This window comes from Carcharodon carcharias, assembly GCF_017639515.1.
Source record: "Carcharodon carcharias isolate sCarCar2 chromosome 37 unlocalized genomic scaffold, sCarCar2.pri SUPER_37_unloc_2, whole genome shotgun sequence".
Taxonomy (NCBI): Eukaryota; Metazoa; Chordata; class Chondrichthyes; order Lamniformes; family Lamnidae; genus Carcharodon; species Carcharodon carcharias.
The window spans coordinates 2,821,518-2,840,178 of NW_024470767.1; the positions used below are offsets into that span (position 1 = coordinate 2,821,518).

General features: G+C 56.2%; 1 protein-coding gene across 3 annotated transcripts in view; it reads left to right on the plus strand.

The window, feature by feature from the left end:
* rcor2 (REST corepressor 2) overlaps window positions 1-18,661 on the plus strand; it is a 61,572-nt gene that overhangs the window by 4,391 nt on the left and 38,520 nt on the right. For 2 of the 3 annotated variants that reach the window (XM_041182008.1, XM_041182012.1), the window contains exons 2-3: window positions 12,120-12,165; window positions 12,858-12,926. In XM_041182008.1, the coding sequence (XP_041037942.1) occupies window positions 12,147-12,165; window positions 12,858-12,926 (88 nt within the window). In that variant the 5' untranslated portion in view covers window positions 12,120-12,146. Of the gene's footprint in view, window positions 1-2,051; window positions 2,666-12,119; window positions 12,166-12,857; window positions 12,927-18,661 lie in introns of those variants that run through there. The other variant, XM_041182010.1, reaches the window with a different exon arrangement.

The window sequence follows — 18,661 nt, forward strand, 5'->3', positions numbered from 1 at the left end:
TCAGCATCGCGGTGAAGCTGTCTGGGAAGAGTGTCCTGCAGTCAACATAGCGGTGAAGCAGTCTGGGAAGAGTGTCCTGCAGTAAGCATTGGGGTGAAACAGCTTGGGAAGAGCATCCTGCAGTTAGCATTGTGGTGAAGCAGCCTGGGAATAGCATCCTTGAGTCAGCATCGCGATGAAGCAGCCTGTGAAGAGCGTCCCACAGTCAGCATCGCAGTGAAGTAGCCTGGGAAGAGCGTCCTGCAGTCAGCATCACAGTGAAGTAGCCTGGGAAGAGCGTCCTGCAGTCAGCATTGTGGTGAAGCAGCCTGGGAAGAGCGTCCTGCAGTCAGCATCGTGGTCAAGCAGCCTGGGAAGAATGTCATGCAGTCAGCATTGCAGTGAAGCAGTCTGGGAAGAGTGTCCTGCAGTCAGCATTGCGGTGAAGCAGTCTGGGAAGAGTGTCCTGCAGTCAGCATTGCGGTGAAGCAGTCTGGGAAGAGTGTCCTGCAGTCAGCATCGCAATGAAGCAGCCTGGGAAGAGCATCCTGCAGTCAGCATCGTGGTCAAGCAGCCTGGGAAGAACGTCATGCAGTCAGCATTGCGGTGAAGCAGTCTGGGAAGAGCGCCTTGCAGTCGGTTCTTGTTGAAAATAACAAAAGTGCCATCACAAGACGGCGCGAGAGAGCAGCGGAGAGATCGGAACCAGTGCGAGTGTGGAGAAGCTTCAAAAAGTGACGATATGGGTATGGAATGTAAAGAAATTTGCATAGAAAGGGAGGAGGTTTTAAATGGTCCGGAAGGCTTAAAAGTAGATAAATCTTCAGGCCCGGATGAAATGTATCCCAAGCTGTTGAGTGAGGCAAGGGAGGAGATCTTCTTATCGTGTCCACGGACAGCCTAAACATGGCCCAGCCAGCACTGGACATGTTTTTACGCCTTGTTGAATTCGGCAAGGTCTCCAACAATGCAGGGTTCCTCTAGCGATAGACATTGCAGGGGCCAAGGTAGAAGCATTCATGTCGTGGTCCTGTTTCAACCAATTCTACCATCACCACGCACAGCAAGTAGTATGTATAACATTTTCGTACTGCTGATTTGATCAAGTACCAACATCATGCCTGAAGACGGAATCCGCCGATGTCAGAAACACGGGTCTTTTTCAAGACCAGCATTGACTGTTATGTCTGCTAACATTGAAGGGTTCTCTGTAGCTAAACAAAACATCCTCGCTACATTATGCAATGAGTTGCAGTGTGATGTCCTCTCCCTGCAGGAGACGCACAGAGGAAGTGAGAACAACCACCCAAAGATACCAGGAATGTTCCCGGTTATTGAAGGACCTCATCGACAATATGGCAGTGCTGTATTTGTTAGAGCTGGTTCAGTTGTAGGAACCACTTCTAAAACAGAGGAGGACAACATCGAAATTCTAACTGTAGAGCTGAGCAAAGTAGTAGTGACCTCAGCGTACAAGCCACCTGGCATAGATTTCAGCTTCTCTAACCCTGTACCCAACCTGCACAGTAAACCACAGATCATCATTGGAGACTTTAATAGCCACAATACCCAATGTGGGTACAACGAGTCTAACAAAGACAGAGAAGCAGTCAAAGAATGGATGGACGCTAACCAGCTTAGTCTCATCCACGATCCTAATTTGCCAGCCTCCTTCCACAGTGCCTGCTGGAAATGTAGTTATAACCCAGATCTTGCCATTGTCAGCAACGACATCGCTGGCCTCTGCAAGAAGCTTGTCACAGACCCAATACCACAGACACAACACCGTCCTATTGGTATCCAGGTAAATGTAGCAGTGTTACCAACCGTCGTACCATTCAAAAGGCACTTCAGCTTCAAGAAGGCCGATTGGAACAGGTTCATACGAGCACTTGACCGTAAGGTTAAATGCGTTAAACCATTACCTGAGCACTACAACGTGTTTGCAAAAACTGTCCAGAAAACAGCCAGAAGGAAGATCCCCTAAGGTTGTAGAGCACACCACATCTCTGGTCTCACCAAGGCGAATGCTGAACTCTACTGGGAGTATGTCTCAATGCTTGAATCTGACCCCTTCTCAGAGGAAACAATATCTACTGGAGAGAGGGTGATGTTAGGTATCTCTCGAGCGTCAGAACACCTGGGACACCTTGATAGAGACAACAGATCTTACAAAAAACAGCAAGAAGGCATGGTCTCTCATATGCAAACTTGGGGGTGATCCCAAGAAAGCTGCCCAACATCCAAATGTGTCTGCTAACCAAGTTGCACACCTGTTGCTCCTAAATGGAAAAATCAACAAGAAACAACCAAGAGCACAACTAGATAGGAAGAAGTACAGTGATGACCCTGGCTTCACTGGACCACACACCATGGAAGAGCTGGAAACTGGTATATCTAGTCTAAAACACGGGAAAGCAATTGGTCTTGACAACATAGCAACGGAGCAGATAAAGCATTTTGGACAGCAAGGGAGGAGATAGCAGGGGCACTGGCAATAATTTTCAATACCTCTCTGGCCTTAGGAGAGGTGCCAGAGGACTGGAGGACAGCCAATGTGGTACCGTTATTCAAGAAGTGAGGAAGTGATAAACCAGGGGATTACAGGCCAGTCAGTCTAACCTCAGTGGTGGAGAAACTATTGGAAGCAATTCTGAAGGTCAGAATTAAATCCACACTTGGAGAGGTAGGGATTAATTTTGTCTATGACATCTTTGGCAATCTCTTCTTTGCCTCCACCTATCACTGGCCCTCTATCCAGCTCCACCTGTCCCACCCCTCCTCTAACAGCTTATATTTCACCTCATTTCTATTTTTCTTTAGTTCTGATGAAGAGTCATACGGACTCGAAACATTAACTCTGTCTTCCTCTCCTCAGATGCTGTCAGACCTGCTGAGTTTTTCCAACTATTTTTATTTTTGTGTTTGTTTCAGATTTCCAGTATCTGCAGTATTAATCAAGGACAGTCAGCATGGTTTTGTTAAGGGGAGGTCATGTCTGACCAATTTGATTGAATTTTTCGAAGAGGTGACCAGGTGTGTAGATGAGGGTGATGCATTTGATGTAGTCTACTTGGACTTCAGGAAGGCTTTTGATAAGGTCCCGCATGGGAGACTGATAACAAAGGCAGGAGCCCATGGGGTCCAAGGCAATTTGGCAAATTGGATCCAGAATTGGCTGAGTGGCAGGAAGCCGAGGGTGATTGGTGAGGGGTGTGTTTGTGATTGGATGCCTGTGTCCAGTGGGGTTGCACAGGAATCGGTGTTGGATCCCTTGCTGTTTGTGGTATATATAAACGATTTAGACTTGAATGTAGGAGGGTTGATCAGTTAAGTTCGCAGATGACATGAAAATTGGTGGGGTGGTAAATAGGAGGAATGCCTTAGATTACAGGAGGATTTAGACGGGCTGGTCAGATGGGCTGATCAGTGGCAAATGGAATTTAATCCGGATAAGTGAGAGGTGATGCACTTGGACAGGACAAACAAGACACAGGAATACATGATGAATGGTAGGACCCTGTGAAGTACCGAGGATCATAGGGACCTTGGTGTGCATTTCCACAGGTCCCTTAAGGTAGTGGGACAGGTAGATAAGGTGGTTAAGAAGGTATATGGGATACTTGCCTTTACTAGCTGAGGCATAGATTAAAAGAGCAGGGAGGTTATGCTGGAACTGTATAAAACGCTGGTTAGGCTACAGCTAGAGTATTGTGTGTAGTTCTGGAATACCTGATTGTACCAGAGAGTGTGCAGAGGAGATTTACCAGGATGTTGCCTGGGCTGGAGAGTTTTAGTTATGAGGAGAGATTGAATAGACTGGGGTTATTTTCCCTGGAGCGGAGGAGATTGAGGGGGGACGTGATTGAGGTGTATAAAATTATGAGGGGCATAGAGAGGGTAGAGAGGGGGTAACTTTTCCACTCGGTGAAGGGATCAATAACCAGGGGACATAGATTTAAGGTAACGGGCAGGAGGTTTAGAGGGGATGTGAGGAAGAATTTTTTCACCCAGAGGGTGGTGGGAATCTGGAACTCACTGCCTGAAAGGGTGGTAGAGCAGAAACCCTCAACACTTGCAATGCCATGGCATACAAGACTATGGGCTTAGTGCTGGAAAATGGGATTAGAATAGTTAGGTACTTGTTTGACCGGCACAGACTCGATGGGCCGAAGGGCATTTTTCTGTGCTGTAGACCCCTATGACTCAAGACCCACACCCTGTCACCCCCTCCCTCCCTCTCATCACCTCCCCCCCCACCCCTCTCCCTCCCTCACTCTCACCGTCCCTCCCACTCACCCTCCCTCCCCTTCCTCCGTCTCACCCTCTCTCCCCCTCCCTCCCACTCACCCTCCCTCCCACTCACCCTCCCTCCCGCTCCCTCCGTCTCACCTTCCCTCTCGCTCCCTCCCACTCACCCTCCCTCTCGCTCCCTCCCTCTCACCCTCCCTCTTGCTCCCTCCCACTCACCCTCCCTCCCCCTCCCCTCTCACCCTCCCAACCCCTCCCTCCCTCTTACCCTCCCTCCCTCCCTTCCTCCCTCCCACTCTGCCTACCACCCACTCTCCCTCCCTCTCACTCTCTCTCCATCTCACCCCTCCCTTCCCCTCCTTCCCTCTCCCCTCTCTCCCTCCATCTCTCACCCCTCCTCCCCTCCCCTTCCCCTACCCTCTCCCCCCTCCCTTCCCTCTCCCCCTGCCCTCTCCCTCTCTCCCCCCTCCACTCCCTCCCTCTCACCCCCCCATCCCCTCCCTCCCTCTTAGCCCCTCCCTCCCCCCACCCCTCGCACCCCCTCCCCCACCACCCCCTTGCTCCCCACTCCCCTCACCCCCCTCCCCTCCCTCCCTCTCACCCTCCCTCTCACACCCCTCCCCTCCCTCCCTCTCACCCCCCCTCCCTCTCACCCCCCTCCCCTCCCTCCCTCTCACCCTCTCCCTCTCTCTCAACCCCTCCCTCCCTCTCACCCCCCTCCCCTCCCCTCTCACCCCCTCCCCTCCTTCCCTCTCACCCCCTCCCCTCTTCCCTCTCACCCCCTCCCTCTCAACCCCCTTCCCTCTCACACCCCTCGCCTCCCTCCATCTCACCCCCTCCCCTCCCTCTCTCCCTCTCACCCCACACACCTCCTTCCCTTGCAACACCCTCCCCTCCCTCCATCGCACCACCCTCCCCTCCCTCCCTCGCACCACCCTCCCCTCCCTCGCACCACCCTCCCCTCCCTCCCTCTCACCCCACTCCCGTCCCTCCCTCTCACCCTGCTCCCCTCCCTCCCTCCCTCCCTCTCACCCCCTCCACTCCCTCCCTCTCACCCCTCCCCTCCCTCCCTCTCACCACCCTCCCTCCCTCCCTCTCACCTCCCTCCCCTCCCTCCCCTCCCTCGCACCCCCCTCCCCTCACTCCCACTCTCCATCCCTCCCCTCCCTCCCACTCTCCATCCCTCCCACTCTCCATCCCTCCCACTCTCCATCCCTCCCACTCCTTCCCTCCCTCCCACTCTCTCCCTCCCACTCTCTCCCTCCCACTCTCTCCCTCCCACTCTCTCCCTCCCACTCTCTGCTATCCCGCTCTCCCTCCCTCCCGCTCTCCCTCCCTCCCTCTCTCTCTCCCTCCCTCTCTCTCTCCCTCCCTCCCACTCTCCCTCCCTCCCACTCTCTCCTATCCCACTCTCTCCTATCCCACTCTCTCCTATCCCACTCTCCTATCCCACTCTCTCCTATCCCACTCTCCTATCCCACTCTCTCCTATCCCACTCTCTCCTATCCCACTCTCCTATCCCACTCTCTCCTATCCCACTCTCCTATCCCACTCTCTCCTATCCCACTCTCTCCTATCCCACTCTCTCCTATCCCACTCTCTCCTATCCCACTCTCTCCTATCCCACTCTCTCCTATCCCACTCTCCTATCCCACTCTCTCCTATCCCACTCTCTCCTATCCCACTCTCTCCTATCCCACTTTCTCCTATCCCACTCTAACTCCCTCCTTCACTCCCCCTCCCTCCTTCACTCCCCCTCCCTCCTTCACTCCCCCTCCCTCCTTCACTCCCCCTCCCTCCTTCACTCCCCCTCCCTCCTTCACTCCCCCTCCCTCCTTCACTCCCCCTCCCTCCTTCACTCCCCCTCCCTCCTTCACTCCCCCTCCCTCCTTCACTCACCCTCCCCTCTCTCACCCACCCCTCCCTTCCCCCTCTCGCCCACCCCTCCCTTCCCCCTCTCGCCCACCCCTCCCTTCCCCCTCTCGCCCTCCCCTCCCTCCCCTCCCTCCCCCTCCACTCCCCTCTCTTTCCACTCCCCTCCCACCCACTCTCTCTCTCCCCTCCCCTCCCCGCTCTCTCTCCCTCCCCTCCATCCCTCGCTCCCCCTTCACTCCATCCCGCTCTCTCTCCCCCTCCCCTCCTTCCCCCTCTCGCCCTCCCGTCCCTTCCCCCTCTCGCCCTCCCCTCCCTTCCCTCTCTTGCCCTCACTTCGCTCCCTCTCCCTCCACTCCCCTCCCTCCCCTCCCTTCCCTCTCTCCCCCTCCACTCCCCTCCCTTTCCACTCCCCTCCCTCCCTCTCTCCCCCTCCACTCCCCCTCCTCCCTCTCTCCCCCACCCCCTCCCTCCCATCCCCCTCCCTCCCTCTCTCCCCTCCCCCTCCCTCCCTCTCTCCCCTCCCCTCCCTCCCTCTCTCCCCTCCCCTCCCTCCCTCTCTCCCCTCCCCCCCCCTCCCCCCTCCCCTCCCCCCCAGCTCTCCCCCCCAGCTCTCCCCCCCCCAGTTCTCCCCCTCCCCGTTCTCCCCCTCCCCTCCTTCCCTCTCACCCCTTCCCTCTCAACCCCCTTCCCTCTCACCCCCCTCGCCTCCCTCCCTCTCACCCCCCTCCCCTCCCTCCCTCACCCCACACACCTCCTTCCCTCGCAACATGCTCCCCTCCCTCCCTCGCACCACCCTCCCCTCCCTCCCTCCCTCGCACCACCCTCCCCTCCCTCCCTCCCTCGCACCACCCTCCCCTCCCTCCCTCGCACCACCCTCCCCTCCCTCCCTCGCACCACCCTCCCCTCCCCCCCTCGCACCACCCTCCCCTCCCTCCCTCTCACCCCTCCCTCCCTCCCTCTCTCTCACCCCACACACCTCCTTCCCTCGCACCACCCTCCCCTCCCTCCCATCACACTCCTCTCCCTCCCTCGCACCACCCTCCCCTCCCTCCCTCTCACCCCCCTCCCTCCCTCCCTCCCTCTCAACCCCTCCCCTCCCCTCTCATCCCCTCCCCTCCCCTCTCATCCCCCTCCCCTCCCTCCCTCTCACCCCCCCTCCCCTCCCTACCTCTCACACCCCTCCCCACCCTCGCACCCCCCTCACCTCCCTCCCACTCTCCATCCCTCCCACTCTCCATCCCTCCCACTCTCTCCAATCCCACTCTACCTCCCTCCTTCACTCCCCCTCCCTCCTTCACTCCCCCTCCCCTCTTTCACCCTCCCCTCCCTCGACCTCCCCGTCCCTTCTCCCTCTCGCCCTCCCCTCCCTTCCCCCTCTCGCCCTCCCCTCCCTTCCCCCTCTCGCCCTCCCCTCCCTTCCCCCTCTTGCCCTCCCCTCCCTTCCCCCTCTCGCCCTCCCTTCCCTCCCTCTCCCTCCACTCCCCTCCCTCCCTCTCCACTCCCCTCCCTCCCTCTCCCTCAACTACCCTCCCTCCCTCTCTCCCCTCCCCTCCCTCCCCCCTCTCGCCCTCCCCTCCCTCCCCCCTCTCGCCCTGCCCTTCCTCCCCTCCCTCTCCCTCTCCCTCCCACCACTCCCTCCCCCCTGCCCTCTCCCCTCCCTCCCCTTCCCCTCCCTTCCCTCTCTCCCCATCCCTTCCCTTCCCTCTCTCCCCCTCCCCTCCCTTCCCTCTCTCCCCCTCCCCCTCTCTCCCCCTCCCCTCCCCCCCCCCGTCCCCCTCCCCTCCGTCCCTTCCCTCTCCACTCTCTCCCTCCTCCACTTTCTTTACCCTACTCCCGCTTTCTCACCTCCCTTCCACTTTGTCTCCCACCACCCACCCTCCGCTCTCTCCCTCCCCTTCCCCACGCTCTCTCCCTCCCCCCCCCACCCTCCTCCCCTCCCCCCTCCCCCACCCTCCTCCCCTCCCCCACCCCCCTCTCCTCCCCTTCCCCACCCTCCTCTCCTCCCCTTCCCCACCCTCCTCTCCTCCCCTCCCCCACCCTCCCTCCGCTTTCTCCCTCCCCCTCCCTCCGCTTTCTCCCTCCCCCACCCCAAACTCCCCTCCTCCTCTGCCCCAACCTCCTCCCCCTCCCCCACCCTCCTCCCCTCCCCCCCCCCACCCTCCACTCTTCCCCTCCCCCACCCTCCACTCCTCCCCTCCCCCACCCTTCTCCCCTACCCCCTCCCCTCCCCCACCCTCCCCCTGCTTTCTCCCTCCCCTCTCCCTCCGCTTTCTCCCTCCCCCACCCCAAACTCCCCTCCTCCTCTGCCCCAACCTCCTCCCCCTCCCCCACCCTGCTCCCCTCCCCCACCCTGCTCCCCTCCCCTCCCCCATCCTCCTCCCCTCCCCCATCCTCCTCCCCTCCCCCCCGCCCCATCCTCCCCCCTCCTCCCCTCCCCCACCCCCCTCTCCTCCCCTCCCCACCCCCCTCTCCTCCCCTCCCCCACCCCCCTCTCCTCCCCTCCCCCACCCCCCTCTCCTCCCCTCCCCCACCCCCCTCTCCTCCCCCCCCACCCCCCTCTCCTCCCCTCCCCCTCTCCTCCGCTCCCCCTCTCCTCCCCTCCCCCTCTCCTCCCCTCCCCCATCCTCCTCTCCTCCCCTCCCCCACCCCCCTCCCCCACCCCCCTCCTCCACACCCCTCCTCCACCCCCCTCCTCCACCCCCTCCCCTCCCCCATCCTCCTCCCCTCCCCCCCGCTTTCCCCCTCCCCACCCTCCCCCCCGCTTTCCCCCTCCCCACCCTCCCCCCCGCTTTCCCCCTCCCCACCCTCCCCCCCGCTTTCCCCCTCCCCTCCCTCCGCTTTCCCCCTCCCCTCCCTCCGCTTTCCCCCCTCCCCTCCCTCCGCTTTCCCCCTCCCCTCCCTCCGCTTTCCCCCTCCCCTCCCTCCGCTTTCCCCCTCCCCTCCCTCCGCTTTCCCCCTCCCCTCCCTCCGCTTTCCCCCTCCCCTCCCTCCGCTTTCCCCCTCCCCTCCCTCCGCTTTCCCCCTCCCCTCCCTCCGCTTTCCCCCTCCCCTCCCTCCGCTTTCCCTCTCCCCTCCCCTCCCTCTGCTTTCCCTCTCCCCTCCCCTCCCTCTGCTTTCCCCCTCCCCTCCCCTCCCCTCCCTCCGCTTTCCCCCTCCCCTCCCCTCCCCTCCCTCCGCTTTCTCCCTCCCCTCTCCCTCCGCTTTCCCCCTCCCCTCCCCTCCCCTCCCTCCGCTTTCTCCCTCCCCTCTCCCTCCGCTTTCTCCCTCACCCACCTCACACTCCTCCCCTCTCCTAACAGTCCTCCCCCACCCCATCCTCCTCCCCTCCTATCCCCCACCCCCTCCCCACCCCCTCCTCCCCCTCCTCCCCTCCCCACCCCCTCCTCCCCTCTCCTTCCCCACCCCCTCCTCCCCTCTCCTTCCCCCTCCTCCCCTCTCCTTCCCCACCCCCTCCTCCCCTCTCCTTCCCCACCCCCTCCTCCCCTCTCCTACCCCACCCCCTCCTCCCCTCTCCTACCCCACCCCCTCCTCCCCTCTCCTTCCCCACCCCCTCCTCCCCTCTCCTTCCCCACCCCCTCCTCCCCTCTCCTTCCCCACCCCCTCCTCCCCTCTCCTTCCCCACCCCCTCCTCCCCTCTCCTTCCCCACCCCCTCCTCCCCTCTCCTTTTCCACCCCCTCCTCCCCTCTCCTTTTCCACCCCCTCCTCCCCTCTCCTTTTCCACCCCCTCCTCCCCTCTCCTTTTCCACCCCCTCCTCCCCTCTCCTTTCCACCCCCTCCTCCCCTCTCCTTTTCCACCCCCTCCTCCCCTCTCCTTTTCCACCCCCTCCTCCCCTCTCCTTCCCCACCCCCTCCTCCCCTCTCCTTCCCCACCCCCTCCTCCCCCCCTCTCCTTCCCCACCCCCTCCTCCCCTCTCCTTCCCCACCCCCTCCTCCCCTCTCCTTCCCCACCCCCTCCTCCCCTCTCCTTCCCCACCCCCTCCTCCCCTCTCCTTCCCCACCCCCTCCTCCCCTCTCCTTCCCCACCCCCTCCTCCCCTCTCCTTCCCCACCCCCTCCTCCCCTCTCCTTCCCCACCCCCTCCTCCCCTCTCCTTCCCCACCCCCTCCTCCCCTCTCCTTCCCCACCCCCTCCTCCCCTCTCCTTCCCCACCCCCTCCTCCCCTCTCCTTCCCCACCCCCTCCTCCCCTCTCCTTCCCCACCCCCTCCTCCCCTCTCCTTCCCCACCCCCTCCTCCCCTCTCCTTCCCCACCCCCTCCTCCCCTCTCCTTCCCCACCCCCTCCTGCCCACCCTCCTCCCCTCCCACCCTCCTCCCCTACCCCCTCCCCTACCCCATCCTCCTCCCCTGACCTCCCACCCTCCCCTCCTCCCCCCTCCTCTCCTCCCCTCCTCTCCTCCCCCCTCCTCCCTCCTCATCCCCTCCCCCACCCTCCTGACCTCCCACCCTCCTCCTCTACCCCACCCTCCTCCCCTTCCCCTCCTCCCCTCCCCCACCCTCCTCACCTCCCCTCCACCCCTCCTCCACTCTCCCCTCCCCCGATACACTATTGCCTCATTTCATGAAGCAACGCTATGAATTTTGAGGTTTTACCAAGCAGTTGTGATTGCATCAGGAAATGCCTCCAGTGAACCTCCCATTCCCTGTGCTAATCTCATGTTTTGTCGCTTTCTAAGTAGATACTTGAAATCTGCCTTTGTTATTAACTTCACTTCATTGGCTGCCTTGTTGATTTTTTTTTGTTGGCCTACACATCCTCCTTCCTGCATTAGTCTACACTATATTCAGCAGCTGTGTCAATCTCCAGTTGGAGCCAGAAGCCAAGAAGATCCCAAGCAGGGAATGATCTTGGAAGTTTAGAAAGGCTTGCATGGGGAGGGGGAAGAGGGGGAATGGGGGAAAGGGAACCAATGAAGATGCCTGCACACATGGGGCAAGGAAGCTTTGGGCGGGGCTGAAATGAGACAAATTGCTTCTGTCAGTCCTGTTTTTTTTAACCACCAATCACCAGAGCAGAAACAGGAACTCGTGAACACAACTTAATCCCTGGTACAATATGGAATATCAGCCCAAATATAACAAATGTCAGAGGAACGTAGGTTGAGTTAAATCACAATTGTTGCAGCTCTGGGAGTGTTGGCACATGAGGGGCAAGCTTTGATAGGAGCAGTAATGTTTGCTTGTCTTTGACTGTTCTGAAAGAAATTTAACTGGGAAGTGTTGCTGAAGGATATAAGAATGATCTCACCACAGAAGAGGGCCATTTGGCACTGTGCTAGTTTCACCTCCATGTCAAAAGCTTGTCCTTCCAATGCCATCCCCCAGAAGCTTTAATGTTCTGCTTTTTAATCTAGAACCCTTTGTCAATGCTATGATCAATTAACTTCAGTCATGGTGGTAATGGGATCCAAAATCATCTCCATTGAGTTAAAGAATGCCAAAAAACTATAATATTGTAAGAATTCACTGAACATAAAATCATAAGAAATAGGAACAGGACTGAACATGAGCGAGTTTGTTCTTTCTTTACCTTGAAAAATATGTGCAAACAAAACAGACTCCAAAATGGAGGAGCAGGTAATTTAAGATGATAGTGAGAAAGGAAAACACATTATAAACAGCTCAGAGGGGAGATTGTGAACTGTCAGCTTGGCTCTATTGGTACCATTCCTCCTGAGGCAGAGGGTGCTGGGTTCCAGCTCTATTTGACTACAGAATGAGGTGTAGTTTGAGATTAGAAGTTAAACAGGATATGAAAGACCCCAGAGCGCTGTTCGAAAAAGAGTAGGGGCATTGTCCTGGTCAACATTCCTTCTCTCTCAACCCAGACAGATTAACCGTCTGTTTGTTTCATTTTCTATTTGTGGAACCTTGTGTGTAAACTAGCTGTTGTGTACTACAAGAGTGACTTCACTCTAAAAGTAATTTGTTGTATGCAAAGTGCTTTGTGATGTTTTAATATGAAAGGTCCTGTATAAATGATAATTTTATTCAATTTTACTTAATTTGCTCCAACAGATTAAGAAAGGCCGCAGGACACCAGAAATGAATGTACCTAAAGATGGTAAGCACAATACTAAAATGCCCTGTCTAATTTCTCTATATTTATATTGACATATTAACCATCTACTAATAATACATCAAATATCTTGTGTCCTGGCTCCTTTTCTGTAAATTTCTCATTACGTATTCTTACAGCCACGTTTAAAACAGAACTGTATATGTAAACATGTCACAGTGTAATTACACCCTCCCACCATGGAGGCACTGCAACACTACTTACAGGGGGAGTATAGCGTTATAATGTGCACCAATTCTGGAATCCTTCTCTGACTCTCCCTTCCCCTTTATGTCACTCTACATCTAGGACAAAGCTTTTAGACACCTGTTCTAAAATCTCCTTATGTCGTTCGTTGTTAGTTTCTGTCCGATACCTTTCCTGTGAAGTGCCTGGGGACATTTTATTAGGTGAAAGGCGCTCCATAAATGCAATTTGTTGTTATTCAGCAGCTGCATTATTTCCAGCTATTGCTGTTTTCATTTACACCTTTATCATAATGAGGGGTCTTGGATCCAGGCATCCTTCATCTAAGGAACCGGGGCACTATGGGTTTGTGTGGGTGAAGGGAGATGGAGACTGGTAGTAATATAAATTAGAAAAAGATTGTGAGGATAAAGGTGCATTCAGCTGTATATCAGTCCCATGCAGAATGCTGGATTCCTCAAAGAGTTAAATTAATTGGTGCTTATCTACAGGCTCTCCTGTCCCCATTGGAGCCCGAAGCCATAAGGATCACTGGCTGACTAAACGCACAACGTTAACAGGTGAGTGATATTTAAAACATTTTTGTCGGCAGATTTGTCTCTAATACCATGCCTGATTGCTGAGGCGTGAGACAAGGCCATGAGCATTAGTAGCTATTCACCTGTAAGGAGCATCACAATGTGGTCTTATCCTCCCCTTGTGCAGATTTACCCACCACCCTGCCCTTCAGTTGTATGGGTGGGTCAGGGAGGGAGCTGTTGCAAACCCTTCCTTTATTTAATTTGATAGAAAATGCTTTTTTTTTTTATTCGCCAGGCCAGCATTTATTGCCCATCCCTTAATCCCTTGTTTAGAGTCAACCACATTGCTGTGGGTCTGGAGTCACATGTAGACCAGATCAGGATGGCAGATTTCCTTAGTGAACTAGATGGGTTTTTACAACAACTGATAATGGTTTCATGGTCACCATTAGATTTTTAATTCCAGATTTTTACTGAATTCAAATTCCACTATCTGCTGTGGTGGGGTTCGAACCTGGGTCCCCAGAGCATTAGCCTGCATCTCTGGATTACTAATCTAGCGGCAATACCACTACACCATCGTCTCCCCCTAAGTTGGATACTTTAAAAAAAAATTGCAGCTCTCTCGCTTGGAGAGAGAGGGAATTTGATGCTGTCCTCCACGAAGCCCTCACAGTGGTTAGCGGAGGGGGCGGTGGTTATCTGCACAGTGATCATGATTGGGATTTGTCCCGATTTAGCAGCAGCCTGGCTGACATAGGAATGGGAGGAGGCCGTGCAATCCTTCAAAACTCTTTTGTCAACCCGATGACTGCTGATCTATTTCTTGACTCCGTTTACCTGGTTTAACTAATCTCGCACAGGATGGGGGAAGGTGGTGAGAAAATCAAATCAGGCTATCCCCAGATTGGGTGGTTCAGTAGCACACCAGGTGATGGCTTTGATAAAGCATGGGTGTTTGTGGGGTGAGGCAGGGGGAGGGGGTGGGGGGTGTGGTGGGGTAACCCCTGATTAACTTCCTGCATTGCAGTGGTCTGTCCCTTTCAGGGAGACCAGCGGACTTGGTGGCCTATGTGGGTAGGCTGTCTGCAGCGGCTCTTTGTCAAATCCCCAGACAAAAGACCTTCTGCCTCTTCAGTCTGTCTCAACTCACAGGCAATGTGTGCGTGCATGTGTGTGGGTGGGTGGAAGTGGGGGCAGGGAATCTCATCACCATCCTGATCCTTTTGCCGAACTCCAGCATCCCAAATCTCCACTCACCCACAACAATCCAGGCACAGAGCTCCTGAGATCTTGGATTTTAAAAAAAAGTCTCACACTTTTTCATCTGTAAATTCCCTTGCTCCAACTCTATTTACAAGGGTTTTGTTCTTAACCTTTTATGAGATGTAGCTTTAAAAACAGGACAGTAGCATTCACTGACTACATGGCAGTAATCATTGCAGGATGAGCATCATAGCGAATCTAATGCAATCCTGATTAACTCTCCGCACCCTCCCCTCCTAACCCAGGGCTGCCAAGACCCATCGCTCTGTCACTATCGCCCGCCCCCAACCTCCTCCCTCCCCTTCCCCTCGCTTTTAGTTGTCTTCTTGGCCTCTCCCAGGAGATTATATGGTGGCTGGGGATTGTAGGAGCGGGGGCAGGGAACTGCTGTGAATGATGGCACTTAAGGCATTTTGAAAGTGTGCGTGTTGGGGGCAGACTCAATTCATCAGTTGGTTTGTTCCTGTCTGTCGTTTGACTTTGTATCAATACGCCTCGATTGGTTTGATCTGCCCTCCTCCAAAGCCGCTGGTGCCTCAGCTTGTACTGGCCAGACTTTTTGATTTCACCTGAGCGTAGGCAGTCTTTACAATTGATGTCATTTTCCCTGAGGAGTGGGGAGAATTGGAGAGTGTTATCTGCTCCTGATTCCTGTCTAGTCACACTTTTGCCACATGGGCCTAAGATGAACAGCTCTTGTGATGCCCCACATAGTCGATGAGGTGTCAGGAGCTCAGCTGGTGAAGAACCAAGCGCTTCAGAAGAGACGGCAGGGATGTAAAAATTGGTGCTGCAGTAACTGCCACTAGGAGGGTCCTGGGAACAACGTTCCCTCAGTTTCTGTTGGGAATGTGCCTGGACCTCAATCGTCAAATCCCAGGAAAGGGATGATCCCGGGGGAAACAGCTTGTCCTGTCCTGCTCTGCTATCCTACCTTCTTGATGCCAAACAAGACTCCAACAGAGAGCGAGAGGTCATTAACAGACATAGGCACTAAGCTAATATAATCCCCAGCTGACGTTATCTGAGCTCCTCCAGCCAGCAGCAACTGTCCAATCTCACACTGATCGTTGTCACTGCAGCATCAGGTGAGGCTGGACAGTGACCATTAGCAGCCTATACAACTGTGGAAGGCATCACAGTAGAGCTTGATTGCAGTGTTTACCACCAATATGCTTTCCAGTCGGGAGTGGAATCAGAACAGCCTCAAAGGCTCCACAGCCCAGACCCATCAACCAACTAAACCCCCACAAAAAAAAACGTGGGTGATAGGTATTTGCAACACCGCACCCCCTCCAAACAAAAACCCCGGGGATAGGAATCCCCAAAACACACCATCCCCAAACAAAAACCCTGGAGATAGGAATCTCCAACACACACACCCCTCCCCCCCCCAAACAAAAACCCTGGGGATAGGAATCCCCAACACCCCGCTCCCCCTCCCAAAACAAAAACCCCGGGGATAGGAATCCCCAACACCCCGCCCCCCCCAAAACAAAAACCCCGGGGATAGGAATCCCCAACACCCACCCCCACCCCCCAAACAAAAACCCTGGGGATAGGAATCCCCAACACCCCGCCCCCCCCTCCCCAAAACAAAAACCCCGGGGATAGGAATCCCCAACACTCAGCCCCCCCCTTAAACAAAAACCCCGGGGATAGGAATCCCCAACACCCACCCCCACCCCCCAGACAAAAACCCCTGGGATAGGAATCCCCAACACACACCCCCACCCCCAAACAAAAACCCCGGGGATAGGAATCCCCAATACACACCCCCACCCCGAAACAAAAACCCCGGGGATAGGAATCCCCAACACACACCCCCACCCCCCTAACAAAAACCCCGGGGATAGGAATACCCAACACCCACCCCCACCCCCCTAACAAAAACCCCGGGGATAGGAATACCCAACACCCATCCCCCCTTAAACAAAAACCCTGGATGGGAATCCCAAACACACCCCCCCCCCCTTAAACAAAAATCCCAGGTATAGGAATCCCCAACACAACCCCCCCCCCAAACAAAAAACCCGGGGATAGGAATCACCAACACCCCCGCCCCCCCCCACCCCCCACCCCCAAACAAAAACCCCAGGGATAGGAATCCCCAATGCACACCCCCCCACCTTAAACAAAAACACTGGGGATAGGAATCACCAACACCCACCCTACCCCAAACAAAAACCCCGGGGATAGGAATCACCAACACCCCCCCTCCCTTAAACAAAATTCCCGGGTATAGGAATCCCCAACACAAGCCCCCCCAAACAAAAACCCCGGGGATAGGAATCACCAACACCCCCCCTCCCTTAAACAAAATTCCCGGGTATAGGAATCCCCAACACAAGCCCCCCCAAACAAAAAACCCGGGGATAGGAATCACCAACACCACCGCCCCCCCCCCACCCCCAAACAAAAACCCCAGGGATAGGAATCCCCATCGCACACACCCGCCCCCTTAAACAAAAACCCTGGGGATAGGAATCACCAACACCCACCCCACCCCAAACAAAAACCCCGGGGATAGGAATCACCAACACCCGCCCCCACCTTAAACAAAAACCCTGGGGATAGGAATCACGAACACACCCCACCCCAAACAAAAACCCAGGGGATAGGAATACCTAACATCCACCCCCCCCAAAACAAAAATCCCGGGGATAGGAATCCCCAACACACCCCCCCAAACAAAAACCCTGGGGATAGGAATCCCCAACACACCCCCCCAAACAAAAACCCTGGGGATAGGAATCCCCAACACACCCCCTCAAACAAAAACCCTGGGGATAGGAATCCCCAACACACCCCCCCAAACAAAAATCCTGGGGATAGGAATCCCTAACACCCACCCCCCCACCAAACAAAAATCCCGGGGATAGGAATCCCCAACACCCACCCCCCCACCAAACAAAAACCCCGGGGATAGGAATCCCCAACACCCACCCCCCCACCAAACAAAAATCCCGGGGATAGGAATCCCCAACACCCACCCCCACCCTCCAAACAAAAACCCCGGGGATAGGAATCCCCAACACCCACCCCCACCCTCCAAACAAAAACCCCGGGGATAGGAATCCCCAACACCCACCCCCACCCTCCAAACAAAAACCCCGGGGATAGGAATCCCCAACACCCACCCCCACCCTCCAAACAAAAACCCCGGGGATAGGAATCCCCAACACCCACCCCCCCACCAAACAAAAACCCTGGGGATAGGAATCCCCAACACACACCACCCCCCCCAAACAAAAACCCTGGGGATAGGAATCCCCAACACACACCGCCCACCCCCCCCCCCCTAAACAAAAACCCTGGGGATAGGAATCCCCAACACCCACCCCCCCACCAAACAAAAACCCCGGGGATAGGAATCCCCAACACCCACCCCCCCACCAAACAAAAACCCTGGGGATAGGAATCCCCAACACACCCCCCCAAACAAAAACCCTGGGGATAGGAATCCCCAACACACCCCCCCAAACAAAAACCCTGGGGATAGGAATCCCCAACACACCCCCCCAAACAAAAATCCTGGGGATAGGAATCCCTAACACCCACCCCACCACCAAACAAAAATCCCGGGGATAGGAATCCCCAACACCCACCCCCCCACCAAACAAAAACCCCGGGGATAGGAATCCCCAACACCCACCCCCCCACCAAACAAAAACCCCGGGGATAGGAATCCCCAACACCCACCCCCACCCTCCAAACAAAAACCCCGGGGATAGGAATCCCCAACACCCACCCCCACCCTCCAAACAAAAACCCCGGGGATAGGAATCCCCAACACCCACCCCCACCCTCCAAACAAAAACCCCGGGGATAGGAATCCCCAACACCCACACCCACCCTCCAAACAAAAACCCCGGGGATAGGAATCCCCAACACCCACCCCCACCCTCCAAACAAAAACCCCGGGGATAGGAATCCCCAACACCCACCCCCACCCTCCAAACAAAAACCCCGGGGATAGGAATCCCCAACACCCACCCCCACCCTCCAAACAAAAACCCCGGGGATAGGAATCCTCAACACCCACCCCCACCCTCCAAACAAAAACCCCGGGGATAGGAATCCCCAACACCCACCCCCCCCCGCCAAAAAAAAAACCTGGGGATAGGAATCCCCAACACCCACCCACCAAACAAAAACCCCGGGGATAGGAATCCCCAACACCCACCCTCCAAACAAAAACCCCGGGGATAGGAATCTCCAACACCCACCCCCACCCTCCAAACAAAAACCCCGGGGATAGGAATCCCCAACACCCACCCCCACCCTCCAAACAAAAACCCCGGGGATAGGAATCCCCAACACCCACACCCACCCTCCAAACAAAAACCCCGGGGATAGGAATCCCCAACACCCACCCCCACCCTCCAAACAAAAACCCCGGGGATAGGAATCCCCAACACCCACCCCCACCCTCCAAACAAAAACCCCGGGGATAGGAATCCCCAACACCCACCCCCACCCTCCAAACAAAAACCCCGGGGATAGGA